The 14,030-nt window shown below is 58.0% G+C and overlaps 2 protein-coding genes across 5 annotated transcripts in view; both read right to left on the bottom strand.

The window, feature by feature from the left end:
• MUC1 (mucin 1, cell surface associated) overlaps positions 1-1,609 on the bottom strand; it is a 5,128-nt gene extending 3,519 nt beyond the window's left edge. The window contains 2 exon segments of the mRNA XM_029229926.1: positions 1-574; positions 1,058-1,609. The exon segment at positions 1-574 is cut by the window's left edge and continues 5 nt beyond it. Of these exon segments, the coding sequence (XP_029085759.1) occupies positions 1-574; positions 1,058-1,118 (635 nt within the window). The 5' untranslated portion in view covers positions 1,119-1,609.
• A 2,007-nt stretch (positions 1,610-3,616) lies between these two features.
• THBS3 (thrombospondin 3) lies at positions 3,617-13,737 on the bottom strand. 4 transcript variants are annotated; one of them, XM_029228692.1, is made up of 23 exons: positions 13,625-13,737; positions 12,416-12,622; positions 11,584-11,840; positions 11,377-11,479; positions 10,543-10,569; positions 10,261-10,343; positions 10,120-10,171; positions 9,840-9,988; positions 9,327-9,467; positions 9,008-9,085; positions 8,481-8,633; positions 8,179-8,289; positions 7,977-8,084; positions 7,519-7,678; positions 7,067-7,185; positions 6,877-6,929; positions 6,399-6,592; positions 6,031-6,209; positions 5,873-5,921; positions 5,503-5,699; positions 5,086-5,258; positions 4,011-4,150; positions 3,617-3,924 (listed from the first exon to the last, which is right to left on the bottom strand). In XM_029228692.1, exons 1-23 carry the CDS (start codon positions 13,701-13,703, stop codon positions 3,866-3,868), a joined length of 2,871 nt encoding a protein of 956 aa, XP_029084525.1. In that variant the 5' UTR covers positions 13,704-13,737; the 3' UTR covers positions 3,617-3,865. The 4 variants fall into 4 exon arrangements, with proteins under 4 accessions (XP_029084525.1, XP_029084522.1, XP_029084523.1 ...); XM_029228689.1 differs by having other exon boundaries at positions 3,645-3,924; positions 6,031-6,592; positions 13,625-13,703; XM_029228690.1 differs by lacking the exon at positions 4,011-4,150 and having other exon boundaries at positions 3,645-3,924; positions 6,031-6,592; positions 13,625-13,703.
• Between the last annotated feature and the right edge of the window lie 293 nt (positions 13,738-14,030).

The raw sequence follows: 14,030 nt of genomic DNA, 5'->3' as shown, positions 1-14,030 counted from the left end.
GCAGCCGAGCCTGAGGCAGGGCTGGTGGTCGGAGGTGAGTCGCCACTGGTGGCCCGGGGTGAGGTGCCGCCGTGGGCCGGAGGGGCAGCCGAGCCTGAGGCAGGGCTGGTGGTCGGAGGTGAGTTGCCACTGGTGGCCCGGGGTGAGGTGCTATCATGGGCCGGAGGGGCAGCCGAGCCTGAGGCAGGGCTGGTGGTCGGAGGTGAGTCGCCACTGGTGGCCCGGGGTGAGGTGCCGCCGTGGGCCGGAGGGGCAGCCGAGCCTGAGGCAGGGCTGGTGGTCGGAGGTGAGTTGCCACTGGTGGCCCGGGGTGAGGTGCTATCATGGGCCGGAGGGGCAGCCGAGCCTGAGGCAGGGCTGGTGGTCGGAGGTGAGTTGCCACTGGTGGCCCGGGGTGAGGTGCCGCCGTGGGCCGGAGGGGCAGCCGAGCCTGAGGCAGGGCTGGTGGTCGGAGGTGAGTCGCCACTGGTGGCCCGGGGTGAGGTGCCATCGTGGGCCGGAGGGGCAGCAGAGGTTGAGGCAGGGCTTTGGTTACTCAAAGCCTGTGTACTTGTGCTTTCGCTTGTATCAGAGACTGTAAGAAAGATGGTTAGTGTAGGGTTGGTGGCAGCTGTCAGAAGTTGAGGTTACAGAGTTGGGTTGGGGGACAAATCAGCACAAGGAGAAAATACATTCTCTGGCATCGGAAGACGTAATGCCAGGAGGATTTGGGGAGTGGCCCCTAGGTCAGCCCTCCTCCTCCCTCCCTGCTGGCAGCCTCGCTCCTTCTTCCCATACCTGTCTGCTCCTGGCTTGTCGGGTTTCTCCACTCCTAAGATTTACCTCTCCTGACTCCACCCCCACCCCCTCCAGACTTCTTTTCAGGACGTTCGCCTGCCCCGGGCACCCACTCTCCTGGGGGGCTGTCTCTTCTCAGCCTGTCCTTGGCCTCACTCGTTTATTCTGGCACAGACTGGGCCATCCCTGTCTGCAACTTCTGCCTCTTGGATGCCATCTCCCAGGAAGCAAAACCCACAGAAAGGCTGGGAAGACCCCCTCCCCACCTTGCGCCCCTCACCTGTAAGCACTTGGAATAGCAGCAGCAGGAAGAAGAAAGGGGCCTGGATGTCCGGTGTCATGGTGGTGGCCAAGTGGTGGGGAGGGGGCAGAACGGACTCAGGCAGGCGGTGCGCATGTCGTGGAGCAGGCACAGGCGCCTGCTGCTTTATACTGGTCCCCCCCCCCAAGCCCGCCCTAGGCTCAGCCAGAGCAGGTGACAGGTGACAAAGCTCCGCCTCCTCCCCCTTTCCCTACCTCCTACCTCTTCCTCTTCCTCTTCCTCCCCAACCATTCCTGGCCCCTCAAATAGGGTAAGTGGGCTCCAATCACTCAACCCTCTGACAACCTGTTTGTTTTCCAACTGGCCTCCCCCTTTCACCAACCACTCCCTGGCTCCAGAAGGCGGTGGAGGGAGTCTGGAACCTGACCTGGGTCCCCATGGTCCTATTTTAGCCCCAGGACAACAGACAAGGTGAAAAAAGTAACAGAGAAAGTGGGCTAGGTCAAAGTCCTGCACGGCAAGGCCGGGAAGCTCATCCTCAGGTCCCCCGCACCATTGCCCCATTCTCCCTGGGTCCCTTGGAGTCCCACTCTGGGGGCTGAGAAGGAAGGGGAAGGCTCCATAATCTGTAAACTAGGTGCTAGTTTTGGACCCCCTCCCCCCCCACTACTTCCCGAAACAGCCCCACTCTTCTAACCGCTTCCTGTCCCGTTCCACACACGGTTCTACCCTGAAACCCACAGTCCCGGCCCCTGCCGGCCTTTCCAGCAGCCTGAGTTCCTTCTTTGACTTTCTCCCGAGAAGGGGGCGGGGGAAGAAATTTCCACTTAAAGAAATATGAAATCTGGGTTCGGCCGAACCCTAGGGTCTTTGCTTTCCCAGTCCTCCACCTTGTAGCGGCGGCTCGCTGGCTGGGCTCTCCTGCCCTCTAGCGGTCACCGGGAGCCTCACCGGGCCTGCCCGAGCGGGCTGAGGGGCTGCCTCGTCCGGGGAGAGGAGGTTGGGTGGCGCTGACTAAGTGGGGGCAGAGAGAGGCTGGGGAGGGCAGGCCCGGGCCGGAAGAAGCAGTGGCTTGCACAGAGAAGGGGAGGAACACGCTGTACCATCGACGGAGGGGCTGGGAGCTTTAGGAGGGGACTCAGGCGCGTGGGGGCGGTGTCTGGAGGAAATGGCGCTAAGTGGGTGGGATCCAGAGTTAACACGGAAGGGGCACCGAGGTATTTGGCGAGGGCAGCGGAATGTGGGAGGGAGAATGGGACAGATTAGTTACGTATTTATGAGGCAGAGAATAGGTGGGGCGACAGAATGGTATTTAGGGGCACGGGACTATCCTTTGCGGAGCATAGTGGTATTTGGGACCGGTGGGCACAAGGTGATGGGGGTGGTGCAAAACCGTTTGTGAGCGCTCATGATTTGGGAACACCAAGTGATATTCTGAAGGGCAGAAACATGTGGGACCAAGGAGTACTTGGGGCCACAACGGCGCACATGGAGCTTATCGAGTCCCATCCGGAGGTCCTGGGTTGCGGTCTAGACCGACAGAAGCAATTACGTCCTCATTAGGAAACAATTCTTAGCCCCAAAGAAAACAGATTGAGAAATTAATTTCAAGAACACTTCGGTGCGGCGGGATTGCAGGGAAGCCGGGGAAGAGGAGAGGGACCACAGCTCCCAGACGCGCGCGACTCCGCCGGCTTGGCGCGGCACTGTGAGGCAGCCAGACCCGGGGGCGGGCTCGGGGCCGGAGGGCGTTTACGTCATCGCGCCCGGGCGCGGGCCGGAGGCGGGGAAGCACCCCTACCCGCCGGCTAGAGAAAGGGTGAGTATCTAGGTGGGCGGCCCCAAAACTTCAACCCCTGGCGTTGCCAAGCAATAGCCATTCCGTTCGGTTGCTGGGACACGCGTCACCATGGCGACGGCTCCGCGCCGCGCAGTCTGAGTATTTAAAGAGCAAGCGCGCGCAACGCCCCGGCGTCTGAAAGCGGCCTTCCGGGATATCGCGGTCTCCCCTTCTCCCCTTCTCCCCCCACCCTTACCACCCCCTTCACCCTCTTCCGGGCACCAAGTCTCTCTGGCCTCCAAGGTGAACCTAACTCCCCAGCGCGTCCCGGGTTCTCGGGCTGGTCCGGCTTCAGGCGGTGGAGAGCGGGATTCCGGGCCCCGGGCGGGCGGGAGGGACGGGACGCGGTGCAGTGTTGTTCTTTCCCCCGCCAATATTGCACTCGTCCCGGCCTCCGGCCCCCTCGGCCCCCCGGCCTCCCCCTCACCCCGAGCGGGGCAGCCCCAGCCCTCCTGGCTCTCGAACCCGGCTGCTCTTAGACTGGAGTGTCGCCGCTGCCACCGTGAGTAAGTGGGGCTGGGAGGACTTTAGCCATCCTCCGACCACCACCCCATCCTTCACCTAACCTCCGTCCTTCACCTAACCCCCGTCCAGCACCTTCCTCACCGTGCCCCAAACTCAGACAAACTTCCTCTAGATCTCTAACTTCCATTCTACTAGTCCTCTCCCCGCCTCAGATTTTTTCCTGCTCCCCACACTATCCCGGCAAAACCCCTAAAATAAGTAATTGCACTGGCTTAGAAAACAATTGGAACTTTATGGCAACGTGCTGTTGTCTTTCCTGGCGTTAATGCCTGAGAAATACCCCTCAAAAACTTCTCATGTCCTGAACAGTGGGGTCACCACACCTCTGGGGCCGAACTGATGGGTGCCAGAGGAGGTTCTGTGTTTGGCTGAGGGGCTGTAAATTAGACCCCAGGGTCTCCAGGATGGACCCCAAGGCCTGAGGGTCTAAAATCAGGATTCTGAAGCCGGTGGCCACCTCTTCACACTCTTTCCTGGAGCAGCTGCCTCCGGAATGGCTCAAAGTCCTCGGGCACTGTGTCTGAGAAAGGAGATATGATTAAGGTCAGAAGAAGTGACTCCCATGAGGGCAGGAGAGGTCAGGCTGATCTCCGTCTGGAGCCTCACCATTGCATCGATACTGGAGATTGGACCAAATGATGTTTTCTTGGGAGAAGCAGAATACACCAAGACGCCCCCCTCGCATGGATGTGTCAATGATCACCCCAGAATCGGCCACTAGCTGGGAACCCTCATAAAGCTTCACCCTGTCCAGGATAGGGGTGTCCATTGGTGCTAGGGTGCCAGTGGACACTGTGCCACCATGACCTGGCCCTGTTCATCCCCAACCCCCCTTGGGCTCACCAGGCCTGAGAGGAGGGAGGTGGGGAAAAGGGAGGAAGGAAAGGGGAGGGAAGGGGGGTGCTTTTCTCAGGCCTGGGGCCCCTGGCTCTTTGTCCAGCCCCCTTTGCATCTCAAAGCACCAGCCGCATTCCAAGCGAGGATTGGGTTGCCATGACGATGAGTACAATGGGCTGGGGGGTGAAGTCACCAGCTTCCCAGGCTCTAGTCCACCCCCCCATCCCCTGTCCTGGTGCCCCGCAGCCCCTGGCACCTTAAAGGGGAACCAACCCAAGTCCCTGCACTCTGGGCTCTTGGCCATTGCCCCTCCCTTCCCTGCCATCCCCACCAAATAGGAAATGTAAAGTTGTGGACAGAGTGCTGAACTGAGAAGCCTCAGCCTCGCTACTAAGAGGTGTGGAGTCTGGGTTTCCGTAAGCTCTTCTGTAAATGATGATCCCTTCCAGGTCAGACACTTTGATGAGGCAGGTTCTGGGCTGTACCGGTGATGGGGCTGGATGTGATGTGCCTCTCCACAGACTGGCCTGGGGTTTGGAGGCTCCCAGACGCACCCTCATTTTACAGAGGGGAAAATGGGGCACAGAAAAAGAAGGACTTGCCCAACATTGCTTATAGTCCTCGGCAGCACCAGCACCAGAGCCCAAGCTGCCTGGTGTTAGGAAGAAAGCAGGGCCAGGACAGCAAGTCTGTGGTGAGAGGGGAGGTAGAGAGAAGCGGTCCCAGTCCGGGCCCAATGGCATCAACGCACTGGGTAGAGGGGAGGTCACTGGGGAGTCCCAGCTAGAGGTGAAGGGAAGGCTGGGCCTGGGGTCGCTCGGGAGGGCTCAGCCCCTCCCCTCACCGAATGTAGCCAACTTGAGGCCGGTGCAGCAGCTGCCAGCGGTAGGAAGTCTTGTCACGCCAGCCCACATTCCGTGGGTCAGTCCACAGCAGCCGCACCTGATCAGGGGTGTGACCTGTATGCCACAGGGCATTCCTGAGGTGCTCGCCTGGGCCAGACACTGATGTCACTGCCTAGGGGGCATCGGCAAACACAGTGGGTCAACCCCAGGACCCGACCGAGGGAAGACGGCAGGTTGGTAAGTGCAGGTGGAAAAGGGAGTCAGGAGAATATTCTGGAGCCCCAGGGAGCCAACCTCCAGGCCAGATGTCTGGGTAAGAGGGTTCCCCCTACTCAGGCAGTGGGGGAGGCCCCAGGGTTGGTGGGGGAGCCTTTGGGAAAGGGCCCTGGATTGGGGAATCTGGGCAGCTGCAGGACCTTGAGCTGTAGCCCGGGCTGGGCAACAGCCCGGAAAGGTGTGGCCTGCCAGTAGGTCTGCTCCGTTTGCTTCCACATGACCACGTAGAAGCGGCCGCTGTCCTGATAGCTGAAGAGAAAGCCTGCGTAGTCATCATCAGTCACTGTGTTCACATGGAAGGTGCCTTCAAAGTCCACACCATTGAAAGCTGTATATCCTGGGGGCAGGTGGGTGGATGGGATCAGAGTCAGGGGCAGCAAAGCTACTGATGCCCATTGTGGGGTGGGGATGGGAAGGGATGCCTGCTAAATGTGTGGCTCCATCCTCTGCCTGTAGGACCCCTCCATTTGGAAGTCATTGAAATTGTTGAATTGGGTGTCCCTTACATACCAACTGCCAGGCCGGGGTCACTGTTCATGGTCTGAACGATTTCCATGCCCTGGTGGTATGCAGTAAAGACAAAAGCCCTGGTCCAGGTGTGCTGCCCTCCTTAGGCCCTGCCTGCTAGTCTGGCCTGACAGCACCCGCCCAGCCCACTGCCCTAGTACCTGGTTGAGCACGACCCAGTTTGGGTCAATCTGAGCATCACCCTCAGGATCCAGGACGACGGTCTGATAGGCCCGAAAATCCGTGAGGGTTACCTCTGCACTTTCAGGGCACACATCCAGGGGGTCAACCACTGCATCATTGTCAAAATCATCCTCACACACATCACCAACGCCATTGCCTGGGCAGGATGAAGCCAGGTCCTCAGGAAGGCCCTGGCCACTGCCAGTAGCCAACACTTCCACCTCTCGGGCCTTGAGATGTTGACCTCTCTCCACCACCCTGCCTTCCCTCACTCCCCAGCAAGGCCTGCCACTTCTCCCTGAGCAAAGCCCATGCCAGCCCAATCCTCTGAGGACTCCAGCCTTACCATCTGAGTCCTTCTGATTGGGATTAGGTACCAGGCGACAGTTATCAGGACCAGGAGGCATGTAATCTGGGACACCATCATTGTCATCGTCCCCATCACACTCATCTCCAAGTCCATCATTGTCTGAGTCCAGCTGGGAGCTGTTGGGCAGCTGTGGGCAATTGTCCTTAGTGTCCTGATGTCCATCGCCATCACTGTCCAGAAAAAGAGGCACCTAATAAAGGCTTTTAAAGGTACCACATCCTTCCCCACTCTTCTGCTTAGGAGTCTCTCTGGGGTTTACCCTGCATTCAGCCAGACCCCTTGCGGTCAGCCAGATGAGGTGAAGGTCCAGCAGTAAGAATGGAAGGTAGACTATGGGAATGACCTGCTACTCGATAGTAGTGGAGAGTTAAAGTTAGATCCTAGAGGGAATTGAGAACATCCTAGAGGAAAGTAAAGTATCCCCTAACTTTCCATCTCTTGGCCAAAACCCTACCTGTCTTCATTGGTGTCACAGACATCCCCCACCAGGTCGCTGTCTGCATCTGTCTGAGAGAGAGGGACCCGTTCTCACCATCTCCTCTTGATAACTCTAAAGAGGGTGACCTGACCACTTCCCATCCAAAGGGCTGGGCTTCATCCACCAGTCACCCCACCCCTTCCCTGCCCTCTCCATTCCCCTGTACCTGGGTGGGATTGCTCATTTCAGGGCAGCTGTCACAAGCATCTCCCACCCCGTCCTCATCCCTGTCTGTCTGCAGGGGGTTGGGGACTTTAGGGCAATTGTCCAATCCATTGGGGATGCCTAGAAGATATGCAGGTAACACAAGGTTATCACTAGAACGAATCACTCTGTCTTCTAGGTTGGTGAAAGCCCTGAGCTCTATCTCCCATCCAGAGGACAGCTGGTCAGGAAATCTGCCTGTAGCTTGTCTTATCCTCTTGCCCACTCCCTGCCTAACCCCACACCCTCCCTCACGTTCCCACTGACATCTGCCACAGGTAATCTCTCACCCAGGCTGACTTCCCCCAAGCATTGCCCTTCCCAAATTCTCAGCCTCCCCGCTTCATTCCCACCATATCCAAATTCTTAGAGGTTTCCCAGCATGCCCCCCCTCCCTCAGCCCCAGGCCTGCACCATCCCCATCCACGTCGTTGTCACAGGCATCCCCTTCCCCATTGCCATCTGTGTCTTTCTGGTCATTGTTGGGAACGTTGGGGCAGTTGTCACAGGCATCACCAAATGAATCTGTATCTGAGTTTTGCTGGTCCTTGTTGGGAAACAGCCGGCAGTTGTCCTGAGGTGGGAGGGAAAGAGTCAGGCCTCCCTTGAACCACTGGCCACCTCGCATCTTCCTCATCCCTGTACCCTTGTCTACAATCACCACTCCTGTGATGACCCACCTGCTTGGCTCCGTCCCACCCACCCAACTTCCCTGTAGTCCACCTCATCGTGGGCACCAGGTTTATGGCTCCCTAACGTGGAGTATTAGGGCCCCTCCTCAGGAGCTGCCAGTGGCCAATGGAGGACAGGGTTATGGGACAAGGCAACAGCGTCACAGAGAAGCTGGAAAGGTCAGGACATCTGGGAGCCACCTCAACATTCTTGATCCCGTCCCCGTCAGCATCATCATCACACTGGTCCCCCACACCGTCGTTATCAGCATCTTCCTGCCCAGAGTTGGGTGTCAGAAGGCAGTTGTCCTAAAGGTCAAGGGGAGGAAATGGATGGATGAGTTCTGTCCTATCCTAGCCTGGGGTGCCCTATCCTGCTCACTTGCCCGCCTGCCCCCAGCACCTGCTTGCAGTGTTTGTTGTTGTCCATGCAGGGCAGCGCCTGGTCCGGGTAGCCATCAATGTCTGTGTCGGGTCCACACACATTCCCGTTCCCAGCCCAGCCCACGTTACACTGGGGCAACACAAAGGGCGGAAGTTAGTGGTCTGGGCTGGCTCCCCACACCCCACCCTCTTCAGGCTCTATTTTCACCAACCAGTTTCTGGGCCCGGGCCCACCTCCCTTTCCCATGCAAGCCCCCATACCAGTCCCTAAACATGGTCACACACACACCCCTTTTCTTCCAAGCCCCAGGCCTAACTCACCGAGCAGGACACTGCACCATTGCGTTCAAAGAGACAGTGCGCGTGGACATGGCAGGGGCTGTGGGTCGGGCTGTGGCAGGTCCGGGCTGGGAAGCAGCCCTGGCTCTGGTTGCCCAAGAAGCCCAAGCGACAGGGACCACACTTGAAAGAACCCTAAGAGTAGGGAGGCAGTGTCTCAGGAAGGAGGGTCAGCCCACCACAACCAGCAACATCCCCATCCCCTGAGGGGTGTAGGAGGGACCCTCACAGCTAATAGGACAGGTCCATTACTTATCTCCTTTAGGTTCTCCTCACAACTTTTTAAGGAGGGTAATAGCCCCATTTCTCAAGCGAGGATGCTGAGGCTCAGAAAAGGTAAATAACTTGCTAAAGGCCATGGCTAGTAAGAAGCAGAATCAGAATTCCAAACCGGGTCCGTGTTGAACACCTACCACATGTAATGTCCTAGAGAAGGAGGAGGGGAAGCAGGAAATCTGAAGAGGGGGTTGCACATTCCCACCACCCAGACACTCAGGTGTTCAGCTCACCACAGTATTGGTGCAGATGGAGTTTGGGTCGCAGCCACCATTGTTACCATCATTGCATTCATCAATATCGTTGCAGACCTGAAGGAGCAGACTTTGGGTAGAACCAGACCTACGGTGGGTCTCCTCAGATACAGGAGAGAGCACTGGTGTGGCTTTATCTTTGAACATGGACATGAAGCCCAGACCGAAAACCAATGCGAAGCTGGCAGATGAGCCAGGAGCCTCATCCCATTTATCACAAGGGCTCCACATCCAACCCAGAAGCCCCCCGCCCCTGCAAAGCCAAGATCTTTTGTCCACGGACTCTACCCAACCTGACCTGTTTGCTAGCCCGGGCGTAGTCGATGCCCACACCAGACACCCGTGTGCCTTTGTAGCCTCGGGGACAGGCTTCACAGTGGAAGCCAGGCATGGTGTTGACGCAGCTGGAGCCCGGGAAACAAGGGTCCGCGTGAGCACACTGGGGACCAGACGAGAAGAGGTCAGGCCCCTGCCTGTGATCCCAGGGCCACTGCTCCTGGTCTCCCTGTTTGCAGGCCTCCCCTCCCCAACCTCATTTATGCTCTGATCCCACCCCCAGCCTCCTGTGGGTTCCCTCCTAGCCAGCCCTCTCAAAATGCCCCTGCCACTCTCCCAGCTCCTTCCCTGCGTGGCCCTGCAGTCTTCATCCCAGACTTGTCTCCCTCCCTTCTCATATGTATTTTCTGGTCTCCAGCCTCTCCTAAACCCAGGGTTCCTCTGCTTCTGACCAACATTCACCCCACCTTCTTGGGCCTCTCCTAACTCCCTCACCCCAGCTTTCTGTGCCCTTCCAGAAAGGGTCCTCACCCACCTCATTGATGTCTGTGCAGTGGGTGCCGTTGCCCTGTAGGCCAGGGGGGCAGGGCCCACAGCGGTAGCCGGGGTACTCATACACTTCCATGCAGTCCACGCCTCGGAAGCAGGGGTTGGGGCTGCAGTGGGAACGCTGTTCATGGAAGCCTGGGTGGGGGGGTGGGCACAGTCAGAGTCACCTAGAAGTCACCATTTAATTCACCAGAAGTGGAGGCCAAAGCCCTGGGGTGGGGAGCACACTGATGCCACCTGGAGCCCTCCTCTACTCTCCTACTCACCGCACACCTGACACTCCATGATGGTGTTTCGGATCAGGGACATTTCTTTCACCTGGTAGACAGAAGGATGGGGCAGAGTCAGCTCTTGGCATCCGCCACCCCACCCCAGAATCAGCGCCACCCTTCACCAGCCCACTAAACCTGGTCTCGGATGTCATCCCGCAGCTCTACCAGGATCTGGTTGAAGAGGGTGAGTTGGGTGACCAGCGCCTTGGTCTGCTCCCCTGTCAGGGTCCAGGGTGCAGAGAGGCTCAGAACTGGGGCACCAGCCCCGGGACCTCTCTGGGTAATAAGCCAGGTGCTGCCACTGCTGCCCACCCATCTTTAAACCCCACCCCATTCCTGGCTGAAAAGGACTTAGTTTCAGGCAGCTGCTCCTCCCCCCCATCTTCATGCCCCTTCACCTCAGCGAGGCCTACTCACCTAGGATGGAGTGCAGTGCGCTGGCCACTAGAGAGGACAAGAAAACACAGAGGGTGGACATGTGAGGAGGGGCCTGGCTGGTAAGGAGGAGGGAGGGAACAGGAACAAAGGGCTGGAGTCTTGGAACAAAGATGTGGTGTCGAATGGTAGGAGGGCAGTGGTGGTGCGCAAGCAGCACCTGCTCCCTCCACTGGATGAGGGTCCCTCTAAGGGAGCTGCCTCACAGATAGTCGAAACCCAAATCCTGTTCCTGGGCATGGTAGTGGCAGAAGGGATCCAAGTGAGAGGCGACCCGAAGCAGGGCCAGGGCCCCAGTACATTCCATTTCCTCTCTCCCAAGCTTCCACCACAAGAGCTCTTTGAAATATCTGGGAGAAGTGGACACTTTATTTAGGTAAGAGCCTCTGAGCATCCCTGTTAGAGAGACCAGGCAGATGGGCAGTGCTTAGGTAAATGGCTGGTAGGTGACAGATGCCAGTGGGAGCTAAAAAAGACTCAAGACCCTCAGCTCAGTCAACCAAGAAAGACCAAGCAGCTAACTTCCTCACCCCCACGCAGAGTTCTTCAGAGTTATATTCTTTTTTTGGATCATTTTATTTTTCAGGCCACCCTGGTAGGTGGGATGATCTTAAAGGAGATTTTTTTGACCCACACCTCCTGCTGGGATGGTATTATTTGGAGATCACAGAGTCAGAGGTGAAGGAGATTTGGGGTCACAGAGTCAGAAGCCCCAGGAATAGGTGAGCCTAAAGAACTGCTGTTAAGGGGGAGGGAGGTCAAGAGGATGGGAGGGACCCGGGGTCCAGGATGTCAGCTAACAGAAGTCTGTGTTACCTGCACTGTGGATAGACTCATCCCCCTGGAACGGACACTCACTCAGGGCTCCGACCCGGGCCATGGACCCGCCCAGAATCATTTTCATAGATTCCACGAAGCCCTGGGGGGACAGAAACAGAGTAGGGTGGGAGGACCTACCAATTCTTCCTCCCACCGGTGCAAACTGTTTCACAGACACTCAAGGGGTCCTCCTTTCCTGCTCACCTGCATCCTCAAATAAGCCTTCTGTCCTGTCCTAATCTCCAGCCCACTGACTTCCGCTGGAGGAATGGGGGCCAGGGCCGGAAGGCCAGCATGCTGGTCACCCAGTTTGCAGTCCACATAGAGATGCAGGGCAGGGCTGGGTCTGGACGGACCTTGGAGTCGCAGGAGAGCCGTGTGTGTGCGCCCATCAGCCAGGCCTGCTTGCTGTAGGTTCACTGCATGGACTTTGCCATCTTCCCGCTGGTACCGCACCAGCACTGCCCAGAAGGGGAGGTCAGTATGCGCACCGTCCCCCATCCCATCTCCCAGCTGAGAGACGGGATGGATCAATTCTGAATACCACATCTCTAGGACTATCATTCCTTATCTAGCTATGTATCTCTCAACACCTTGTACATAATAGGTACACGAAAAATGTTTTCCAAATTGATTCAAAGACTAGGACTTTCTTAGTCTTCAGTGTCGTCAGATCACTCTCTCCCGTTAGGGTGGCAGCTGGTTCCGTACCCACTGAACCGTCCCAGTGATCTGAGACAGTTCAGATCCCTGGGACACAGTGATACCACTTCTGGGGCACAGAGACATGCCTCCCCTCCCCCCAGGCATTCCCACATACAACTCCCATTCCTACAGATGCCTCACCCTATTGTTTGGGTGCCTGGCCTCCTGAGGCACCTCCTAAGCACCAGGTGCCCCTGGTGCCTGGACACAGCCTGATGGGTCCACGGTCCCCACTGGAGCCCAAGGAGAATTAAGGGGGATGTGAGAGTGGGGATGAGGAAGAGTGCTCAAAGGGGTCACCACGGCAGGAAAGGAGATGCCCACCAGTCACCTTTGTTGATCTTGCCCACAACAGAAGCCTCCAGCCACCGTGTGTTGTCTTGGCGAGAGTAGAGGCCGAAGAGGACACCACCCTGCTTGGGGGGCAGGCGGAAGGTGGACAAGAGATAGATGTCCCCAGCAGTGAGCAGGGCTGTCCGTATCTTCTCCACCACAGCTACCATCTGCCGGGACTCGCCCACAGTCAGCAGGTCAATCACTGGTCACGCAGGGATGATCAAGGTCAGACCCCTGTCAAATGCTAAGGCCTGCTCTCTCCTCTGAGCCTTCGGGGGTGGGGCATCCTTCATCACCACCCGACAGTGTTAGTCACCTCCTCGAAATTCAGCCCTTGTCGCCATCAGAGGACAAGGCATTGTGCCTTCCTTACTGCCACTCTGGGAACCAGCAGGCCTGAGGCTCACTTGGAAATACAGAAACAGCACCCCGCAAACTTGAGATGCTCCCACCAGGTGGCGCAAAGGAGTCACTGTGCTGATCCCAGGCAGGAGTAGCACCTGGTGCCCACAGCACAGAAATAGGAAGGCAGTTTCTCTTTACACGGCTGGGTTTGGCTCATTCCACACCCTAGTGCCCCTCCTCCCATCCTGGGGGTTCAGCATGCTCCCTCTGGATGAGAACAGCTGCTCACTGAAGGCTCCGACCCTCCTACTGTCTGGCTCTCTCCTACAGGAACGTACGACCCAGCTCCTCTGCCTCCTGCGTCCTGGCCAATCTGTGGTTTCCCTTCCAGCCAGCAAAGAATCTGTGCCTGTGTCATCTGCTCCAGCTACCTCTCCCACAGCCACAGGCCCATCCTACCACCAGACCTCCAGGAGGGCCCAGACCTCTCGGTCCCCACCCCCCCATCCCGTTCTTAGGTAGCCAGGAGCCCAGGGGTGAAAGAAGCCACCTTTGAGCTGCTCTCCCAAACCCTGGGGTGCCTGGGGTTGCTCAGACACCAACCCGGCCAGGCAGCCCTAGCTAGCATCCAGCTCCTGAGTCCTCTGCCCTGGCCTCATGCTGACCCTGGCCAGCTCCCACTCATCCACCACCTTCTGGTGTCAACTCCTCCCCAAAGGACCATAATTTCATCAACTCTTCTCTCTGATTCAGTGTCAGGACTCTCCCCTCTCCTTTTGCCCACATGCTCCCTGCTATTAGGCTGGGGGCAAAAGGGGAGGAGGCAGAGAGGGGGCTAAGAAGATTGGTACAGGCTTACCCTGCAGGTCCTGACTGGCAGATGTGAAAGTGCAAAGGAGGAGAAGAGCCAGGGCCCCCCGAAGTTCCTGCGTCTCCATGCCGCTCAGCCGGCTCACTACCCCTGGCAGGCAGGCGGCTGGGAGGGGAAAAGGCTAGGCGGAGAGCAGGAGCGGGGGGGGCGGAGGGACTGGAAGGGGGAGTTGAAGGGGGGGCCGGCAGGCGGTGAGGGGGGGGCTGAAACAAAGAGCTGCCAATCACCCTGGAGGCATACCCAGCTCCGGGAACCAGGGGCACTGGGGAAGAGTCCTGGAGGCCTCCTTGCCTCCTGCATCTCCCTAATGGTGCTCTCCCCCAGGTGCCTCCCTCTCTCCCGGCATCTCGCTGTTGGGGGCTGCTACCGAATGCTACTGTTTTCTGGAAGCCAC

This window comes from Monodon monoceros, unplaced genomic scaffold (genome assembly GCF_005190385.1).
Source record: "Monodon monoceros isolate NGI ecotype Baffin Bay Population unplaced genomic scaffold, NGI_Narwhal_1 Super_Scaffold_18, whole genome shotgun sequence".
NCBI classification, from domain to species: domain Eukaryota; kingdom Metazoa; phylum Chordata; class Mammalia; order Artiodactyla; family Monodontidae; genus Monodon; species Monodon monoceros.
This window is presented reverse-complemented; position numbering and strand designations above follow the sequence as displayed.